The sequence below is a fragment of the Protopterus annectens genome, chromosome 4.part0, assembly GCF_019279795.1.
Source record: "Protopterus annectens isolate FY-2018-M chromosome 4.part0, PAN1.0, whole genome shotgun sequence".
Lineage (NCBI taxonomy): Eukaryota > Metazoa > Chordata > Ceratodontiformes > Protopteridae > Protopterus > Protopterus annectens.
The window spans coordinates 184,184,547-184,207,737 of NC_056733.1; the positions used below are offsets into that span (position 1 = coordinate 184,184,547).

General features: G+C 39.1%; 1 protein-coding gene across 1 annotated transcript in view; it reads left to right on the forward strand.

Moving 5' to 3' along the window:
* The first annotated feature begins 356 nt into the window (after nucleotides 1–356).
* The window catches only part of TMEM235 (transmembrane protein 235), a 1,860,278-nt gene continuing 1,837,443 nt past the window's right edge, over nucleotides 357–23,191 (forward strand). Inside the window, exon 1 of the mRNA XM_044068171.1 lies at nucleotides 357–939. Within this exon, the coding sequence (XP_043924106.1) occupies nucleotides 723–939 (217 nt within the window). The 5' untranslated portion in view covers nucleotides 357–722. The remainder of the gene's footprint in view (nucleotides 940–23,191) is intronic.

The following is a 23,191-nucleotide window of genomic DNA, read 5'->3' on the forward strand; positions in this document are numbered from 1 at the left end:
GAGCATGTTTACTAACTACTGCTAACTATCGTCCCTTGAAAAGGCAATAGACCCGACCCGACTGCATCTTTGCGACTTAAAAGAACAACAAATGGGAGGGGAATCAGTGACTTAACATTCGGAGCTAGACTCCTTTGCTTTGACACTTCCTTTGAGAATGTGAAAATAATATTTTCTTCTTTCCCCTTGCATGACCTATAAGTACGGCTAGATGTTTGGTGACAGTCTTTTTTTTTGGAGGGGGGGGGGGGGGGCTAAGCTGCAAACTCCCCCACATTCTTAGCGCCCTCATGTGGTGGTGCATACGTACAAATGAGGTTGTTTCCCTGTGTTGCCAAAGGAGGGAGTGACGCCACTTGGAACAGCGCAACTTGGTTGGACGTAACCGTTCTTGCGGCGCATCTATTTAAAAACTCCTTCAGCATACGGCACATTACCATTACCTTAATGAGGGAGGTTTTTGGGAAGGTAGCTTAGCCACCGAAATGTGAGCTGTCCAGCTTCTCGTAACGTTGTGTGCAGAGACGAAAGGAAATCTGTAAGACGCAGGGTACCAGTTGAGGCAGATTTCTCCAATTTAGGTAGTCTGACAGGTGTTTAGGATTCATTGTGAACTAGCTGCTTTGCTGCACTGTACTGTCCATCCTGAACTTAAATATTGAGAGAAGGTGTTTGAATACCGCTCCTGTACTGATTTGTGGTGAGAAGCTATAGAACAGCCGATGTGTGCTATGGGGCTGGGGACGAAGAAGATGAAAGTGGGCACATTGTTTGTATCCGCTGGCCTTTCGGCTATCCTAACTTTCGCCCTTTTGGCTGCAGCCTTGACTACAGATTACTGGTACATCGTGAAGGTGGATCCCGTTGGGAGCAACGGGAGCCATCCCTTGGGCGAAGAGGAGCTCGACTCACACTCTGGACTTTGGAGGACTTGTGAAGGTAAGAAACTATTGCATTACAGTAAAAATGTAGATGGTGGTTATGTTATGTATCTGCTCAGTTTGGATATACGGTACTAAGAGTAAAAGGCGAGATGTACGGTTTATATTAAAGTAATTATGAGTGGTCACCTCCAAAGCTGGTGGTCCGTGTAAAACATGCCAAACTGTTTTAATCTTAAATCGGATAGACGCACAGCATATTTTTGTGTCTGATTAAAATATATCATAAAGTAACCAACCTGCTAAGAGTGATTTGCTTAAGAAATGCAGGGAACTGTGAAGTTAATGGCAGTGTAAAACTTTATTTTAGGCATGTTTGATTTGAAATATATAAATACATAGGAACGCAGATTCTTTTTGTGAGAATGGGCTGATGATGTACAAGTTTTATTTTGGTTGGTGTAATGTGCGACTAAGTGGGTATCGATCCCTTGCACATGAGACGTATAGCTGCCACACAATCGGGGACAAATCGGCAAATAATCAGGGGTAATCAGGGACACTTTTAAAATATTAGTACAATTAGCTTCAAGCATTGACGGAATAAGTGAATGTGAATGAATGCAATTTCTAAAGTAAAAGAAATGTCGATCTCTAATTATTGTCATTATTTATTAATGTTAATTCCATATCTTTTCTCCAAAAATCACCAGTTTTAGGAGGGATTACGAGGGACACAGCTAAAATTTCAGTCCGAATCAGACATTCTGAAAATCAGGGACAGTTAAGAGGTATAGGCGCAGCCTGTCATTTGTTGCAATGCAATAAAACAACCGGCACAGGAATGAAGCCTTGTGTTTAGTGTGCCCAATGAGATTCTGGCTCATTACTATTTGATATTGTTAACCAGGGCGGTAACACTAGTGCTGCCAGCGTTCATTATTATTTCACAATATTTCATGGCGTGTTGTGTGTGTGTGTATTTTGTTGGTGTAGGATAGCTTGTCTTTAATTCTAGTTCTGAAAGGCTGCCTAGTAAGCATTTCTCCGTGGGTAAAGAACAACACGGCATCAACTGAACTGCTTTCTAGCCTGTGTACTTTGTCCAGCATGGTCAGCTTTATGTCTTCATGTTGTTATACTGAAGCGATGATAATAACATAAAAACTCTGAGTGGAATAGTTTACTGTACTACTCAGATACACGGACTTCCTTGCTTCTGTATGACGGGTAGATAAAAACATTTATATCTACGGGTAGACAAAAAACATTTATATCTAAGCCTTAATAAGTCCCAGCTGGGGACAATTACACAGATGCTCTCTCTTTGTAAAAGGATAAACTGACACAGGTTTGAGATTTGGGACAAAGCACTGCACCTTAATAAAAGGTTCTAATGATGGGGCTCCACAAAGAGCAGAGACAACAGGCAGCTCAGAGTGGCACAATAAAGTTGGTCTGAGAGACTGTTAGACAACTAACACAGCCTGCTGTTTATTTTATTTTTAGTACCTTGTGTATAGGTACAGTTCTTGCTTTGCACTGCTTTCATTTGTGAGCGGTATGAAATTGGTGTTGTACAGGGTTTCCCGAAGCAAAGCCCACAATTTTTTTTTTCTTATGAAACTGCACCATTATTGATAAAAATTGATATGTGTGGTGTCTGTTATATTAAAAGGATGCTCACCAATGTTTCCTTTGCTTAAAGGAAAGGTAAGATGGTTCTCGCCTAGCAGGTGTTATTTAGTCTTCTGATAAGCTTGTACAGATTCCACAGAAAGCATTGCTCTGAGAACAGCTCTGATTGTCAAATGTGGATACTTATGTGAAACTAAATTATGAAATAAATGCTCTGCACCTGCTTGTGAAAAGCTTAAATTGCTGTCTGCTCCACATGGAATGCAAAACAAAAAAGAAAGCAGCAGCTGCTGATTGAGAGACAGCGCTACTACAAGAAATTCTCCTTGCATTGCTTTTATCAGCTTCAATCCCTCTTATGAGGGATAAGTCAGCTTCACCCCCACACTCTCTTATGAGGGATAAGTCAGCTTCACCCCCACACTCTCTTATGAGGGGTAAGTCAGCTTCAATCTCACTTATGAGGGATAAGTCAGCTTCACCCACACACTCTCTTATGAGGGATAAGTCAGCTTCACCCCTCACTTATGAGGGGTAAGTCAGCTTCATGTCCACTTATGAGGAATACGTCAGTTTCACCCCACATTTATGAGGATGTCAGTTTCACCCCACTTATGAAAAATGTCAGTTTCATCCCACAGTCTTAGGTAGCTAGTTGCCCTCAGCCCCCAACAATCACCAATGCCCAGTCTGCTACAACCCACAATAATGGGGTTATTCGTGTAGACTAGGAAACTAATGCTGAAAGAATAATCAACTTTCAAAATAAGTACTTACTAAATGCATTGTCTTTATTTGCTATATAATTTCGATCTTGAAATGAACAATAGTGTAAGCACACTCTTCCATTTCTTTACATTCTTGTGTCATTTTAATCTTGAAATAAACATAATATACTTTTGGTCTAAACAAAGTGTTCTGTTTCTTTTCTCTGTGTCATTTAATCTTGAAACAAGAAAATCATATTTGGTATAAGCACAATGTTCCATTTCTTTACTCCACTATCATTTTAATATTGAAATAACCAAATAATATACTTTTATTGTAGACATAGTGTTCCATTTGTTTTGAAATAATGCGTTTTCCATGTAGTCTGTCAGGTATTGTAAGCACTAATCTGTAAAATCTGGCAATAATGTTTGCAGTATTTTTACTTTGTAACTAATGCCTTAATTCAAGAGATTTCCAAGGCTGTAGGATTAGTGCTAAACATATGACTGGTGAGGATACGTGTAAGATCATTGCCAGGCGTGTGACTTGTGCACATATGTCTAGGATCAGAGCCAGGAGCATGATTGGTGTTGGCACCTTTAAGTGTAAGTGCTAAGCTTGTGTCCTATGAAGATCCATATCCAGTGCTCTAATTTCATGTGGGATTAGTGCAAGCCATGTAATTCATATGGACACCTGTAGCATACATGGGAAATGTGCCCTGTGAATATACGTACATGATTAATGCTAGAATGCCTGTAGGATCAGTGCCAGAAATGTGATTTGGGTGGGTGCCTGCAGCATACATGCCAGGCCTGCATCCTGTGAGAATACCACCATGATCACTGCTAGCGTGCTTACAGGACCAGTATCAGGCATTTGACTGGTGTAAGTACCTATGGCAAGTACGTCTATGATTAGTGCCAGGGGTGTGTGAGTGGTAACGGTACCTGTGGTAGAAGTGCTAGGCCTGTGTTCTGTGAGAGTACCACCATGATCACTGCTAGAGTGCTAGGCCTGTGTTCTGTGAGAGTACCACCATGATCACTGCTAGAGTGCTAGTAGGATCAGGTTCAGGCATGTGACTGGTGTGAATACTTGTAGCATGTACTTGAAGATCAGTGCCAGTTATGTGACTAGTAGGAGTTGTGACTGGTAGGGGTACCTCTAGCCTAAGTGCCAGACCTGTTTTCTGCAAGAATGCCACCATGATCACTGCTACAGTGCTTGCAGGTTCAGGCTCAGGCACTTGACTGGTGTGAGTACCTGTATCACATTCCTCTAGGACCAGTGCCAGGTGTATGAATGGTAAAATTATAAAAATTATAAAAACATCAGTCAGCAAACTGATAAATTCTGTGGTGTTTCACCAAAAATAAGCCCATAAACAAAAAACACAGGAAAACATGTCAGACTGGAAGAGCCAACAAAGTTAGAAACGTTATAACCTTTATTATTGCAAGTAAAATTTGCCTATCAAGGCTTCCTCAGGCAAGCACAACTTTCTAGATAGTAAGAGCAGTTATATACTTCAGAATCACATGATCAATAGTCACATGATAAAACCAAATGAAATAAAATCATGATATATAAACATAGTAGAAAATAATACTATTTTTATTGTTTTTTATTATTTTCTACTACATTTGAACTTTGTTGGCTTTTCCAGTCTGACATGTTTTACTGTGGTTTTTGGTTTTATGAGGTGTGTTTAATAGTGTGAGTACCTGTAACACATTCGTCTATGATCAGGCTCAAGTATGTGGCTGGTGAGAGTACCTGTAGCACATTTCTCTAGAATCAGTGTCAGGTGTTTGACTCGTAAGAGTACCTCTAGCATAAGTCCCAGGCCTGTATTCTGTGAAAATGCCACCATGATTTCTGCTAGAGTGCTTGTAGGATGAGGTTTAGGCATGACATGGGACTGGTGCATATAAATCTTAGATCAGTGTCAGGTCTGTAAATGGTAGAAATTCACATAGGGTGATTGCCAGGCCTCTGACTGGTAGGGGTACATGTATCAGACACCTCTAGGATTAGTAACAGATGTGTGACTGGTAGGGGTACCTCTAGCATAAGTGCCAGGATTGTGTACTGTGAGGATGCCGCTGTGATTACTGCAGTGCTTGTGACTGGTGATAGTGCATGTAAAAACCCTGCTAGGATTGTGATTCCTAGGAATACCCAGAGGAGCAGTGCCAGGCCTGAAACTAATACATGACCTCGAACATCAATGCCGGGTATATGACTGGTGAGGGGACCTCTAGCTCTATTTTAATCTTGTCATCATTTACACATGTTTGAAGTATGTGGGGTGCGTGACAATAGGAGGTACTACCATCACAGCTAGCTGGAATTTTGTAAATAATTGTATATCATTTGTGAATATCAAACTGATTTATTCAAGATGCTTGTGTTACAAATGTATTAAAACTGTATGTCATGTGCATATCAAACTGATTTTTAGAGATGTTTGTGTTGAAAAGGTATTTGTAAAGTGCTTTGTGTTTGGATACATTTCAAACACAAGCACAAGTGTGCACCACTGGAGAGAACGGAAATGTACATGCACTATTCTAACTGTTTAAATGTATATGTTTTAAGAGAGGAAACTGGAAGGTTAACCTCAGTCCAGGAAACTTTAAAATATATCTGAAATGAAATCACTTTATGGGCTAGGCCATAAAGCATCTCATAGGTTTCAATGCAGCCAGAGGCACAAAGTCTGTACTATAACACTTTCTGTATTGTCTTTGGGGTGAACTAATTACTACTGTGGGTGCATGGAGGGATGTAATTGTTTTATGACTTCAGCATCTACCACAGATCTGAGCAAAAGCCCTTGTGTGTGTATTTTTACAGGTAGGTGACAAATCCTGCCAGCTTCCAGCAATGGGGGCTTGCATAGGAACTAGAAGTCAGATGTCCAGAAGTGATGTAATTCTGCAAACTATCCCAGAAGTAAGATTTTAGATGATATTTTGAGAAGTCTGTTAGAGAGAGGGTATTCTGTATTAAGACAGAAGGACCATTCGCCACATCTGCTTTGCTCTATTAAGTAGGGAATAGTATTAATTATTTTAGATTCAGTCAAGAATATAGTGAAGCTTCGTTTAGATATAGTTTTTCTTTATTTGTCCGAGCATGTCTTTCAATGTTATTTTAAATATTTCCTGTGATTTGAACTCTGATGTTACTGTGAATATATACTTAGTATTTTCTTGTTCTTTTATTATTATATATATTTAAACCTTTCATTGTGGCTGATCTTTGTAGAGATATTTTTGAGAGCATTTGCATATTTATTTGGCGAGACAGTGTGGGCCAGTCCTAATAGCCTTGCTCTTGGTCAAACAACCATTTGTATTAATATTAATTTCACTCAGTATATTGGGTACCCTTGTAAGAGCCTTAAGATAGCTGGCAAGAGTGTCTGGTGGCAGTCATAACTACCTTATAGTCTGGGCAGAAGGGGACAGAGCTAGTAAACCTGTGCCAGCCTTTCCCAGGTGCGGGTGAGCGTGTGTGTAAATCAAACCTCAAAGAGTGTGTTTGTCAGCTACTTGGGCAGGGACACAAAACACTGGTTGGACAGAGAGGGTGCTGGAGGTCTTGGATTCGACACTCAGCTGAGATATCAACTCCATAGATGTGCCAGTGGGGAGTCTTATTAGGGGTCTGAAGAAGGAGGGAGAAACCATCCATGGAGCAACTGTGTTCCCTGTGTGCTCTTAAGGGAAATTGTGCTTAATTGTGCTTGATGCAGACAGCTGCATCTGGAGATACTGTGTGTGTACCTGTTATCCTCCCAGTGAACATTTACTACAGGAGCCAGTGGTGAGGATTGAGGCTACTGGATTACTGAATGAGCTGCAGGAAGCTCTTTTTAAATGAAAGGAAGCTGCTTTTTTCTTTAGGATTTGATAAAGGTCCAACAACCAAGAGTGCTTATCCAGACAGCAGCAGCAGGATTACGTTTTATTTTGTTAATAAAGGAACTGATTTTAACAATTTCAATCATTTTACTTCAGTTTGGGTGGCAGCAGCAGGTTTGTTTGCTACATTTTTTGGAAGTTAAGAGTTTCAAGATGCTGTCTGTCGCTCTCCAGACCATGCTTCCACTTATCCTTCCTCAGAATGTTCTGGTCACCTTAGATCTGAAGGATGTATACCTGCACATCCCTATTCATTTAAATAGAGAATATTTCTCAAGTTTTCAGTCTCTTCATCACACTTTCATTTTTCAGCTTTACCTTTTGGCATGTATACAGCTCCCAGGGTTTTCACAAAGTCCTAACCTCCAGCTATGGCCTTCTGCAGAACCTAGGGGATATAGATTTTCTCCTAATTAGATTATATCTTATTTAGGCTTCTTACAATGAAACCCTGCTGTTATTTCTGTTCTAGAAATATTGAGATTCACTCTCTCTACCTAAGGAAGTCTTCCCTCATTCCATCCCAAGACATAGTCATCCTAGGTTGTAGACTAAATACTCTGGGAATGACAGCCTTTCACCCTTACCACTTACTTGAAAGTCCTGCAGTTGTATTGTACATACAACTGCAGCAAGAGAGATTCTTGGAGTCCTAGGGTACATGGCAGCCATGATTCCAATGATGTCATTTGCTAGTTTGTGCATTTGGAAGACCCAATGGTAGTTAAAGTCTATCTGGTCTCAACAATGTCACCTCCTGGACTTTTAAATCCCTTTCTTGCTATTTCTAAAGTCGGATCTGCATAGCTGATATCCCAAGTGCAACTCAACACAGGAGTTCCCTTCTTACACGCCACTCCCACCCATGACCTCTACACAGACACATGTGACCTGGGCTGGGGGAAGTTGACAGGTTCCAGTACAGTTCAGGAACAATTGTCACCTAGAAAAATGAAGGAGCATGTCAGTATAAAGGAAACAAAGCTCTCATTCAAGCCCTGCAGGTGCTGTCTCTCTTGTGGAACCCATGCCATTTGAAGGCGTTCAGACAAGACTTTGGCCATGTGGCACTTCAACAAACAGGAGGTACCAAGTCTTACCAGCTGTGTAGACTAACCCTGATGGCATGGCTAATAGTTATAGAAATCACCTGTTCCTACAGGCATTTTGCATACTTGTGTTCTTACAGAAAATCTTAGCAAATCCAGAGAAGACCCCCCCCCCTACAGATAGATCTTGCACAGAGAGGTCTTCCAGGACATAGAGGTCTTCCAGGACATAGACCACAAATGGGCTGTGCTTCAGATAGATCTGTCTTCCTCCAATCAGAACAGACAACTGAGACTGTTCTGCTCCAGGGCCACTTGTCACTAGGCCTGGAGAACAGATACCATGTTCGTCAACTTGAGCAAGAAGTTCCTCTATGCCTTTCCTTTGATACTAAAGGTTCTCCTAAAGACACTGAGGGACAAACCCAGAGTTTTGCTAGTGTTTCCATTTTGGCCCGACCTGCATTGTTTCTTCTTTCTACTTCATGTGGTCTAAGGCAATCACTTCAAATTAACCCACAAAATGGACTTCCTCTTGGAACAAGGGTGCTCAGATTCACCCCCAACCTTTAGGCTCTCATCCCGAATCTCTGGATGACAGAAACTTAATTCCTTTCAGACTCCATTTTAGGGTATGTGCTCTAGGTACTCCAGGAAGTGAGGGAATCTACTACTACTACTGAAAATCCTACATCTCCAAGTGGAAAAGAATTTCCATATTGTATTACAAGAAAAATAAGAACCCCTATTTGGTAGGCGTTCCTACTATTCCGTCATACATGTGCGAGTTGCTAAGTGGTCTGGCCCTATCTGCAATCCCTGCTTACCTGCCATTAAATCCACCTTTGGTCAGCAGAATTGAAAGTTTTTGAAAGGTGTCCTTCACCTCAACCCTCTCAGGAAGGCTGTTCTTCCTCTCTGGGATCTGAACTGTGTTCAGGAAAAACTTGCATTGTGTCAGTTTGAACTTGTAGCTTCAGCTTCACTAAAATTCTGCATCTGGAAAACAGTTCTACTTGTCACCCTTTCTTCAGCTAGAAGAGCTTCTGAGCTGCAAGCTCATATGGTGACCCCTCTTTTCCTTACATTTCGTAGGTATAGGGTCTCCTAAAGCGCTAAGTTCTTTTTTATGCTCAAAGTAGTAGATGAGCTGTCTCTGAACCAATCTATTCTGTTGCCAACTTTTTCCTCTAATCTACAAAATGGAGGTGAGAGAATCCTTCACTCTGGGGATGCGTATAGGCAGGCATTAGATTTTACCTGGAAAAAACTAAGCCATTGTTTCCTTCCAAGAGGATGGAATGGAATGGAAATCTCAGTTTCCAAACAGGCCAACTCCTTAAGTCCATCCCCTTCTGTCATTGTCATTCTTTCCATGGTAAGACTCTACAAACCACAGTGAAGGTCCATTCCACCAGTGCATTCTATACCTCGGGCACCTTCTTCAAAGGCATTGATTCCAGATCCATCCTGGCAGCTGCCACTTGGACCTCTACTCACTTTCACCAAACATTACAGAGTAGATGCATTTTCCCAATATAAAACCTCTTTCCTTTTTGGACTGCTTGACAGCAGCCCTATACCCAGTCTTTCCTCCTCAACCACCATTAGTTTTGGGAATCACCTGCAACTATTGGAATACTGCAGCAGTTATCAGCAGGACATTAACTGTTATAGCAAGTTCTTACATAACCGTACTTTCCCAGCTGGAAGAAAAAGCCTGCAAATTTAAAGGAGTGTGGACACTACCTGGCTGGGGAAGCAGCTACTGAATCATATGTTTTTTTACTGCTATTATTATTATTATTATTATTATTATTATTATTCTTTTCAGTGGTGGATTACCAGGAAGCTAAGGGCTCTCAAAACATGCTAGCTATATTTCTTCCTGGCAAACTAAGCATTGCAGTCATTAAATAATGGCAGACTTCTTTTTATTTCAGATTTCAAATCCTTCAAAAATGCAATATAAAGCCTGTTCTAGCAATTTTTTTAAGTGCATATTCTTGAGCAAAGATGTAGAGAGGCCACTGGGGTTTACATTGAGTTGACCTTTATGGTTCACCTTTATGGTTCTAACAGCAATGAACTAGAATGCAGTTTTGTTCCATTGTTTATGCATTTATTTGATCACAAACAGATGAGGTTCATACAGTCATTACAAGTGGCTATTGCAGTATTTCAAGTTATGCCTTTTTGTGCCATTGTTAGTATTTGTCACCTGTTTATTGGGAGATGGTAGTTTTGTTGGCTTTGAAGATTAAATCTTGGACATAGGTTATTCCTATGTTAAAAGAAAAAAAAATCCTTAGTTAAGATTTCTGTTAAGACCATCAAATGGATCAGAAGGTTGGAAAAAACTCTAAAATGCACCTCAGAGCATCTAGAAGCCCATGGTGTGGTTTCTTCAAGGAAGTTGTAAAAACATGCACACAAAACAAATGGTGTGGTTTCTTCATTGTATGTCTTTAAATACCATGGTTTGTGTTTTGCAGTTATTTTACAAAAGTAGCAGTCCATAACAGATCAGAAATGAAAACAACTAGTCTTTCACCAAGAATAGTTTAAGACGCACTGGTTGAGTAGCCTGTTACAAGGCTGTGTTCTTACACTACTGCTTTTTGGCATATTTTATTTTGGCATAGAGGTATAAGCCAAAAGTATTTGCAGTCTGTGGCTCACCATGTTTGCAGATGATTGCAAACTGGGGAGCACTTTCCTCTACCTACTAGATTCTCCAGACAGGAAGGGACAAAACCTACAGCTGGTGTAAATATAATGGCTTGGCACTAAAAGTAAATACATTTAGTGATGTCATTTGGGGAAGTAAACAGTCTTTAAGAACTCCTCAAACTGTAATAAAAAGTGTGATTTTTTTTTTTTTTTTTTAAACTCAAGTTTTCTCTCTTCTTTGGAAAAACTCCCTGTTTGTTTTGAAAAACTGCCACCTCCTTTATATGTTTAAATGAGACCTCAAAAATGCATTGGTATGTGTAAATTTTAGTATGGTATAAGCAAACTCAGGCTTCTTGAAGGCCGGTAACAGTGAATCATAGCCTATATGTGTATAATGTGCCACGATTCAAGTCTTTGTAGCCACTGTAATGAGAGTGCATGCAGTTAGGAGTGTCAGCACACACAAGTACTAGCTGTCACTTAAGATTAACCTTTAGTAGCAATTGTCTAACATTAAATCTAATATGTTGTAGCCTTAATATATTAAGATTACACACACACACACACACACACACACACACACACACACACACACACACACACACACACTTAAATACCTCATTGATAATGATCTTCTGTGTCCTACTCAGCATGGCTTCCACCCAGAGAACAGCCCTGCTCTCATTCACCAATACTGTCAACAAAGCCTAAGATACAGGTCACCCCACTTCTGATCCAACTAACAAAACTTGGTTGTTTCCCCAAATCCCTCAACTGGTTTACATCATACCTAAAAAATAAGAAACAATCTGTAAAGTGGTATAATATCCAATCTGATTATCTGTCAAACAACAAAGGAGTCCCACAGGGTTCCATTCTGGGACCATTACTCTTCAATATCTTTATTAACGACCTCCGCAGAGCCTCACAACTAAGTAAAATTATCCAATACACCAATGATTCGACGATAATCTCTACTTCAAACAATATCTCTGACCTCCTCACAGTTACTCAAAATACATTTACAGAGATTGAATCCTGGCTAAACAATTCACAACTGCTACTAAACACCAAAAAACAAAACTTCTATTATTCTCTTCAAGACCACCAGATATAGACTTCAAAATCTTTTCTAAAGACAGAACTGAAATAGAAATAGTGAAATCTGCCAAACTACTAGGCATTACAATTGACGACAAACTCACCTCTGAAAAAAAAATTCTTAATGCAATAAAAAAAAACACACTTTAAACTTGGCAAACTTTATCATCATAAACTCTACATTGATAAACCCACCAAAACAAAACTGGCAAGTACCTTACTCATCCCTTCCCTGCTTTATGGTAGTGCTATCTTTACTAACCTTCAGTCATCCCTCAGCAATAAACTTCAGTCTTGCTACTATAAAATAGCTAAATTCACCTCAGGAAAACCTAACCGCTCAGACCACTGCCAAGCAATCTCTAAACTGAACTAGCTGGATTTCCCAAACTGTCTCTGTTATGCTAGCCCATAAACTAATTTATAAACCAGATACCTGCCTGGCACTCTCATCAGTACTACAAACTTATATTCCATGTACCCTAAGATCCTCCAACAAATTGCTATTAAGTGTAACCAAGCCCAGTAAGAGCTTGACTATGCTTGTTCTCCCATAGCATTGCTAAACAGTGGAACTCCTTACCCTCCCATATTACCCAAATAGACATATTTGCTAATTAATCTAAAATGCCACCACAAAACGAACAAGCCACAATAAAACCTGCACTACTTAATACTAACCCACATCTGAAGTTCAAAATGACTACTACCTTGACAGCAACACAGCTCAATTACCACTATTTCTGTTCTATAAGAACTGCCATGTTTTTATGCTATGCCACAATTAAAAAAAAAAAAACTCATGTATTGTAATCTACTACCAACTGTTGTCTAAGCTTCTAAGCTTTTAAAAGTTTGGTACATATTAAGTTTTATATTTTTGCGTATTCTACATTTATTATTTTTGTTAAATTTTGTGTATTCTACATTTATAAGTTTTGTTAAGTTTCTATATTTTATTTTACTGTATTAATTGTGGAGCTTTTCTCCCTGGGCCTCCACTGAAAATGGGTTCCTGACCCAGTGGACTTTCCCAGTCAACAAATGTCAATAAATAAATAAATAAATAAATTGCAGATTGAATTGTTTGCATACAACAACAGTTTTAAATATCAGCTTTTAATTGCTGAACTGTTAGTCAAAAGATCATATTATACTTAAAGACCACCCTCATGTTTTCAAACTGGATGTAACTATAGTTTGAATTGTTTCTGTATGAATTCTGTTATAAGTAACAGATCCTTGTATTCAGAGAAGTAATTTAACAAATCATTATGTTCGTTTAGCAGAGACTCCCACACACACAATCAGATGTCAGTAAATTTGAGATGTCTGTATGACATTCACAAAAATGATTAACATTAAGATCTAGGCACACAAAGACAGGAGGATATATTCTATAAGAACAAGCTACTTGATTAAGGTAAGAGACAAATATAAGAAATGGAAAAAAGGCTGAACTATGAATTTGAAGCTGGACAAACAAATTTAACGGTGTGGGACAAGATCAAGAAATATTTGAAGAAAATGTATATAAAGATATTGAGCTTAATAGGAAACAATTTTATAGATATATAAGATGTGGTAGGAGTAAAGACATACAAATTGATAAACTGTGTATAGATTCTTAAATTTATTCTCAGGCACAGAAAATTATAAAGATGTTTATAAAATCACTGGCAAAGCAGTTTCGTTCTACAGAGAGGGTGGTAAATTGTCTTAGTGAATCTGGGTAACCCCAGATACTGAAATCAGATTACATTATATTGAAAAACAACTATACAAACTGGATTCAAACAAAGCACAGGGAAGAGACGAAATTAGTAATAATGACCTGAGAGCAATTCACCATGATCTTACAGAACCATTATATGTTATTTACTAGGTCATATAAATATGGGGAAATTCCTCATGAGTGGAGACGTGCTTGTCAAACTTGTCTTTAAGACAAAGGGAAAGAGGACAAATCCAGAGTCATACAGACCCATAAGTTTACATTCATGTTGTGGAAGATAGTGGAGAAGGTTATATTTAATAAATTATTGTCAGACTTAGGATGAGACTTGAAACCGTTTATCAGCATGCATATGTTGAAAATAGATCTATCATCATCTGTAACTTGATATTCTGTAACAATATATTAACAGCTATGAATGAAAAATTGTGCTTTGATATAATTTTATGTAGACTTAACTTCAGCATTTGATAGGGTCATACACAAAACACTAATCAATACATTAGAAGAACTAGGTATTGATGTGCTCATGATAAGATGGATAGCTGCATGGCTTATAAATAGGACATGGAGAGTATCATACAGCAGTTGATAAGATGGATAGCTGCATGGCTTATAATTAGGACATGGAGAGTATCATACAGCAGTTGAACAGGTGAAATTTGAGGTTACAGTCAGGATGTTGCACAGGGTAATATCCTAGGCCCATACTTGTTTAGATTGTATCAGATCTAGCTTTTTCATCTGAGGTATTCTACAGTCTGTATGCAGATGACTTGAAAATAGGAAAACTAATTACTTGTGTTACAGATGTGACATGTCTGCAAAAGAACTCAACTGAATTGATCATTTGAGCACAGGAGAGTAATATGCCAACAAATACATCAACAACTAAGCATATGAGATTTGGGCAACTTAAATTGGAAGGTGAATATTTAACACAGCACGCAGTGATTGAAACCGTAGATTCATTTAAGGACCTGGGTATATGGGTAAATCCAGCTATGAGTTTTCTTTTCATATCAACCAATTGGTTAGTGATAGTTATATAACTATAGGTTGTATAAAAATGTATAAAGTCTAGGAAATCACAAACGATGAAATTATTAATTAATTATACCAGAGCCAAACTTGAGTATGGAATAACTATATAGAAACCATATAAGAAACCAGGCATCAGTAAAACGGAAATAATACAGTGGAAATATACCAAGAGCATCCACAGATGTGAAAATTTAAGTTATTCTGAAAGACTAAAATATCTGAACTTGTACACTGCCTCATATAGATACTTAAAAGGAGACTTTATTTGGGTATACAGGACATTTAGAGACAGCTACCTCAGGGAATGTTTTGAGTTATCAAAAAGTAGTAGAGAATCATCAGACTACCTATGTAGAAGATTCTATAGGAATGTGAAGTGTACTGATTGGTTCTATAAGAGAATAACTGATGCATGGAAGAAACTACCAAATTACATTAAAGCAAGCACTAATTTAGATATTTTAAAAAAAACAGCCTGGACACTTATGGGAATAACTGCTTTGGTATATTGGCAAGCTAGAAGTTATTATTGCCCATGCTTGAAATATTTGTAAGTATATATATATATATATATATATATATATATATATATATATATATACATACATACATACACACACCTGTTGATGAAATATATATATATATATATATATATATATATATATATGTAAATATATAAATATATATATATTCACAGACACATATTTATATATATTTTTTTCCAGTCCAATCTCTTTATCATTTGTCTGTTAATTACTTCAGGGTACAGACCAGGACATTGAACCTAACTCATGTTTTAAATTAAACAGAAAAATCTCTAGTTCTTTTGGCTCACTAATTCATAAAAGTGAGCTTCTAGTAGTGTTAGTTCAATAATGGTGTGAGCTGCAGATTTAGAACCACAGGGCTTGGACAGTTCCCCAGCAAATCTAAGGCAGAAACTTGTAGTTTATTGGCCATTTTGGGTCATTTCCTGTCTTTTCCAGCCCCCTGCTATAAAGCACACTTTGGCGGGCTTTTCTGGCTATAGAGAACTCAGCACAGCTCCTCGTGGTGTCCAGCAGAGTTCCTAGAGCAGCAGAGACCAGAAAAGACAAACTGTCCAGATTCTAAGTATTTTTTCTGCATTTTCGACTTTTTAAGCCTTTCGATTGCTATTTCTGCCTGTTTTATTCTGCTATTACCTTTTTTTACTGTTTTTAATAGCTTGAATTGTTTATTGCACTTGCTTGTTTAAGTTTTGCTTAAAAGTTAAACAACAGGCTAATACACTCAAGTGTACTAGCTTTTGATAGCATTTAGTCTAAAACACAGCATTTATTGTATTTTCTGCCTATCTGAAAAAAACTTGAAAAAAAAAATACTCTTGTTTTCCATACTTTTCTAATAGTTTGTTCCAGTGATCAGATTTTGCTGATCCCTGGGCTTTGTCTTGGTTCCTGTTTTCTCCATTTTCCTTGTTTGGTCAAGGGGTAGTATTTACTCACTAGTGGGAGTAGGGAGTACTGAGCTGCCTGTTTGTCCTCAGAGGAGTGGTTTAAGGCAGAAACTTGTAGTTTATTGGCCATTTTGGGTCATTTCCTGTCTTTTCCAGCCCACTGCTATAAAGCACGCTTTGAGCCATTACGTGAATTTAGCGCGGAGCGGCCACTGTTGCACACTAGGGCAGCGCCAGTTAAGCAGGTGTAAACTATTCGGGCTTCCTAAAGTCCACTCTTCAAATTTTCCCTTAAAACTACCTCCCTCGAACTATACTACTGATCTAATCAGCGTATCCTATAACTAAAAATATCTAAAATATCCTCTACTTGACTCCAAGTAGACTATTCTCTATCTGTTAAACCTAGCACTTGCTCCTACAGTACTTATTACCTTGATACGGCACTCTTGTCATAGATAGTACCCCAAAAAGGCAACCCCCCATTTCTCGGTCACCCACGTCCCCTGGAATCTTTTTTAAAGTTTTTTTTGTCTATCCTTCTAGCATGTCGAGGGATCAGTTGCTAGTGTCCTCTCCTGCTCAGCTGAGCTGAGCTCTCTCAACATAGGACTGGCAAGACCAGTCAGGAGGAGAAGGTTACCACACACACTATAGACCCAGTCTCACATAGTACCATTACAACCTCAAATCATACACATAAACACACAAAGACATACTCGGAGGCTCTGATCAAAAATCTACCAAAACAGCAGAGGCCACCAAAGCAGACACCCAAACAACCACCACCTCAGAACACAACACCTGCAACACATAGACCTCACAGTCAGAGTGTCAAACAGTCACAGCCCTTAAGGCCAAACACAATGCCAGACACACTAGTCATTGGTGACTCCATAGTCAGACACACTGACGTCCCGCCCACCAGACTGAGTAAGGAGAAGGTCACAGTAAGCTGCCTGTCTTTCTCAACAGCAGGTACAAATATGACTCAGTCATTGTCCACGCTGGTGTAAAGCACCTGAGCGCGACTTCCTGGACTACTACATGAAAGAGTCATTGAGGAGCTCTCTGATTATGTAGCCCAGGCAGGTATGACCCTGACCTTGAGCAGTATCCTACCTTCACCAAGAATGATGCCACAATACAGAGATAAGATGATCAGCTTTAACAATTGGCTTAAACACTGGTGTCATTCAAAGGGGATCCAGTGTCTGTCTGCCTGGGATGACATGCTGGACCTGTCACCCCTGGGATTCGGCAAAGGCTCTTGCCACCCCATAGTGCCTTTTTAGGCAAGGCTCAAATTCTAAACCTACCACCCTAGAACACAAAAAGGAAAAAACTAAGGGTAATGCTGCTCAATGCCAGAAGTCTAAATCTCAAAATGCACGAGGCCCTTCTCAGTATGGAGAACATCGATGTCTGTGCTGTGACAGAAACCTGGTTCAAGGCTCCTGAGAGCACCCCAGCTATCAGGTTTTACCTCATATCATGCCCCCAAAATCCGGACAATGGTATCCATATTCATCAAGGACACCCACACCTCAAGACTGGTATGCATCGGAGACCATCCAGGTGCAATTAACCATAGGCAAGACTGCTCTGCAAATTGTAGCATGTTACAGGCCACCCTCACAAACTCAGGAACCTCACATGGCCTTCCTGAAAACACTAGAGGGATAAATGTATCACCAAACACCATCATACTAGGTGACTTCAATTACCCTAATATAGACTGGGAACACTACTCAATCCCAAACACCCTAGCCCAAAAGTTCCTGGAATTCATAAACTCAAATGCCATGGAACAACTAGTCACCATCCCCACAAGAGGAGATAACATACTTGATCTCATCATCACGAACATGGGAACACAATGTTCAACACCTCACTGGTGAGATCAGATCACAAACTAATCTCGCTGGAGGTCCTCATCCCACCCCACCTGAAATAAAAAGACCACAGTAAAGAACTTCTCAAAAGCTGACTTCACACTTCTAAAGACTAGTGTGGTCTCCTTTAAGGCATTAAGGCCCCCAGCCGCGGAAAACAGTACTCAAGCCGCTGAATCACTTACAAATGCCTTCTACCAGCACCTGCAGGACTGCATGGATAAGGCAATCCCAAGCAAAACAAAGACTCTTTGTACCTCTGGTGGACCCCAGCCATAAACAAAACTCTACAACAAAAGGAGGAAGCTACTACAAGATAGAGCAAAATCCTTAAAAGGTAAAACACCCTTGATCACTATAAGTAAAAGCTAAGAGCTCTCATAAAATCATCCAAAGCAAATTTTGAGAGAAAAATAGCTAAAGACTCAAAAGACAATCATAAGGCCTTCTTTAGCTGTGTTAGAAACCTGGGAGGAAACTCCCAGATATGCTCAGAACTAGTTCAAAATGATGTGAAGATTACTGATCCTACAGACATTGCCAACATACTGGCTGACAGGTTCAGTGCAAACTCCCCCCCCAAAAGGAGAGATATCTATACCAAATGATTGCAGCCCCCAAACATCTCCAGCGCCCAAGTGAGAACTGACAGCATCCATGGGACCTGATGGTGTACTCAATGAGGAATTAAACCCACAGCTAGGACAGCTGTTTAATCAAAGTCTTACCTCTGGATCGTGCCCAGGGGGAGGCGCACTGCAACTGTGGTCCCAAATTACCGGCCCATTAGCTTGACAAGCCTTATCTGCAAAGCCATGGAGAGGATCATAATGGACCTCATAAATAAAGACATAGGAATTTGCAGACTTTGGATCCAACCCAGTTTGGCTTTGTCAAAGGCAGATCATGCCTTTTAAACTTGGTTGACTTTTTCAAACAGTCACCAAAGCCATAGATGAGGGAAAGGCAGTCCATACAGCCTACCTCGATCACAATACCCCACTGGTATCATTGAAAAACTCATCAGCTTAAATGTTAACCCATACATCACAAGATGGGTTGCAAACTGGCTGAGTGTAAGAACCCACAGGGTCAGAGTTGCTGGCGCCATGTCAGACTCAAAGCCTGTTACAAGTGGTGTCCCACACAAGCAAACACAGGAGGGTTATGGCTGACAAAGTTTGCAGATGACTACAGATATCCTTCAGAACTCACAGAAATGGATAACTAAGTTAAATGCCAAAAATGAAAACAAGGTTACCCTAGCTACCAAATAGGTGGCAATCCACTGAGCACAGAAGAAGTTATCAGGGACCTGGGGACCCAGGTTGATAGTAGTCTGTCATTCGACACCCATGTAGCTAAAGTAGTTAGGAAGACCTTCTACATTGCCCACCTTATCATGAAGGGATTCTCATCTAGATCAAGGGAGGTCATAGTCTCCCTTTACTCATCACTCATCAGACCAATGATTGAGTACAATTATCTGACCCGACACTTGCAACAGCTGGAGAGGCCACAAAAGTTCCTCACCAAAAGGATAAAGGGTCTCAAGAACTCCAGCTCTATTCTCAGAGATGACCTTTGCCTAACATACAAGGCCATGTCAAACCCAGATTTGATGAATATGCTTCACCTCAAAAAATCTAGATCCATCAGAGCCACAAGGGCAGGAGACTTAAACCTCGACACAGCTATTAATAGGACGTGCTGGAGGGATAGATTCATCACCCAAAGACTGAACAAAATCCCAGTACATGTGAGGCAGAGCACTGGCCTTGTTCAAGAGAAATCTTGACCAATGGATATATACCCCAGGGATTACCTCAGTGTCACTGCTCGACAGAGGCACAGCAAAATAATGGGTATAGTTCCCCATACTAAAGAACCTATGAACCTATGAACCTATAAGACCTTGGACAGTTCCTTTTTACAAATATGAATCACTGATTTAGTTATTCATTGTACTTGGTATTTGTTAACTGGGAGATGGACTAGTCCAAAAACCTTTTTTAGTCATGACCCAGGCCCATAAGAAAAGAATATAGAATTTCCAAACTGACATAAGCAAGAATACAGTAATTTCAAACTGACAAAGACTTTGAATTGAGGCACACAATTGCATACTTCTTTAAATTATTTAATTTATTTTTGGGGGTAGAGCACTGACTTCCATGAACCTTTTTCAGACTCAGACGGTGAACAGTGTGTTTGGTTAGATGCCTTCCTCGGAGTCGCATTAGGCAATGGATGCTGAGGGAATCAAACTTTGTACCACTGGACCATAAGAAAAATTGTGTTGTTAGCTCCTTAGTCCTCTAAGCCAACTGCCAGACATTATACATTTTGAAAGTGTACATTTGTAGAACTTAAGGAATGTAAGTTTAATGAAGTAGAACTGAAGAGATAACACTGGCACAGAATTGTACAAAGTATTTTAATTCTTGACTTGATGATATCACTTTATATAGACTGTGTACAATGTATATCAGATTGTATTGGCTCAGCATTTGTTAAACAGTATTGACTGCACTTCTGGTGGGGTTGTAATAGTCTAGGCATAGTTTCTCTTCAGCTTGATGTTGCTGACCATTATCCTGATAGCAGTTCAATGCACTTCCATTAAGAAAGTGCTCAGAAAGGGATGACTTAAATCCTTTTTATTTCTGTTGGTAGGTTATTCCATAGAGCAGGGCCCAATCTGAAATAAAGTTACCTCTGCATTCTTAAATTCAGTTAACATATTTGGAGATACATGTAGACTATAAAGAATTTCTCTTGTGACTCTCATTTAGATATTTCTAATGAGGCTTGATTTTTTGAAATTTATATGAAAAGAGGTTTATATCAGGGTACAGTTACTTGTCTATACATAACCTTGAAAGTCCTTTGGGTTAGCATGACATTGTTTCATATCCCTCCAAAATTAACCAGTTTAGCTTTGCTGTTACCGGTCTTTGCTCTTGTTTATTATTTACCGTTTTTCATTTTCTTACTCATTGTTAGCAGACCTGTGCTGCTTGTTTTCCTTTGGAGTTTTACTTGAGAAGCATGTGCAGCCTTCTGTGATTTTCAGTGGGAATGCTAGTTGGAGTGAAGTAGCCCTGCTTCAGATTATACCATATGAACTTTTCTGTGCAAACAAAATTCTGGAGTTGTATACTGATTGGCTATGCATAACTGTGGTTATTTCTAGAATTGTTACTGAAACATTCTGGTCTAAACATATGAAGTTATGTGATGTGGAGTAATGAGGAGTTCTGCACACAGATTGCATACATCTTTACTTGTTTATGATACATTTTAAGTATATTTGTTTTATATAATTTATCACATTGCCTTTTTAAAGAGATATATGTTGCAGAAAACTTTTCCCTAGGGTCTTGGCACATAACCGGGTGCTCTCTAGTCAGCCTGTCCTAGTAATACTGTCATATTCCATGTACAGTATCACCATACCTCTAGATCCAAAGCCAGTCCAATAAAGGCATGCATCAACAATGCTACCACACTGACATTCAATCACTGCTGAGATGTACACAGATATACAGTTCAATTATACTACTCTGCTGATATTAGGAAATACTGTTTGGCAACATGAATGGCAACTCAGAGATTACAACCTTTCTGGGAGGCTAGGAATGGTGTCAAGTATTTGCACAATCCCCTGTGCGACAATCATGCCTCTTATTGTGCCTCTCAGTGTACGAGCCTTCTGCCATGAGTATACTACACTCAGCAATAAGGTGTGTGATTGTTTCCAGTTATTTTTAACAGAACCTACATTTGTCTGTTTCTCCCACATGTTCAGTGAACTTTGTAAACCAATGTGTATGGAGTCCCCTGTTCTGGACTGCCATTATTAACCTTTCATCCTCTGGTTTCAACTCCCCTCTCCTTAACTATTCCTGCATCACATCCTGATTGACTTGAAGTTGTTCTGAGAGATCTGTATACTTGTCTCTGTATACTTGTCTCTGTATACTTGTCACTATATTTGTAGCTTTTCCACATTTCTTTCCTCCTCATCTGATCCTTCTCCTTAGATTCTTTCTTTTGTTTTTTTCTTTTGGCACATTCAGTTGCTGTCTGATTTTTGTCTGCTTCTGGTTTGATTTCCATTCCTGCTTGCCACCTAAATGCTTCTGCTAAACTAAGCAGAGATGTTATCTTAGACTTCCTCTCCTCGTGTTGTAAAACTTTCATTATGTTTGGATTGATGCAGTCAGCCCATATGTATGCAGTACCATGACTGCAGATCTGTACATGTAATCAATTTTGAGGGGACCTGTATCGTCTTCAGAGCATGGAATATATAATCTTTCTATACAGTGATTTTTATATATCATTTGAGAATTATAAAACTTTTTTTCTTGTTTTTCTGTGATCCAGTATCTTTTAGGACCAGTTAATCATACTAAAAGTGTAAGTTAAAAACAGGTAGAGCAAATTGGTTTATAGCTTGGATGTCATTTCTAGATGTCAGGACTGTAGTTTTTGTCTTCCAAGGTATTTATTATTGAGTTTTCACATTTGTTCATGTTTTATTACCGATCCTTCATCAGTTCCTAAATATTTATACACTTCTTCCTGCTAATTTTCCTTCATATTACATTTCTGTCTTGGACTGATATCTCCTTGGTACTGCAACTTTCTTGGTTTGAACATTGCTTTTGGATGTTTATCAAGACCAGATGTCATTATTATATCACATGAGAAAGTTTTAACCACTTGCAGTTCTGTTTTCAACTCCTTATCTGATGAACTATACAGTTTAAGTCATCCACAAAAAGTAGTTGAGAAATATTTAAGCAAGTTTGTTTTCTGGGAGCCAAGTTGTAACAGAGACCTTATCTGTTAAGTAAACAGCTTAATCAGTTAAGGGCAAGACAAAACAACAGCAGTGACAAAAAATCACCCTGGAATATTCCCCTTTGAATTTTTATCCCTGGGATAATAATTTGCTCTTTGTTATGGCTTAATTGCAAAGTGGTTAGCCTCTCTTTCATGGTTGCTACAATATAACTGATCAATGTAGGATGTATCTGATACATCTGTAAGTACTCTTTTTATCCATGAATGTGGTTT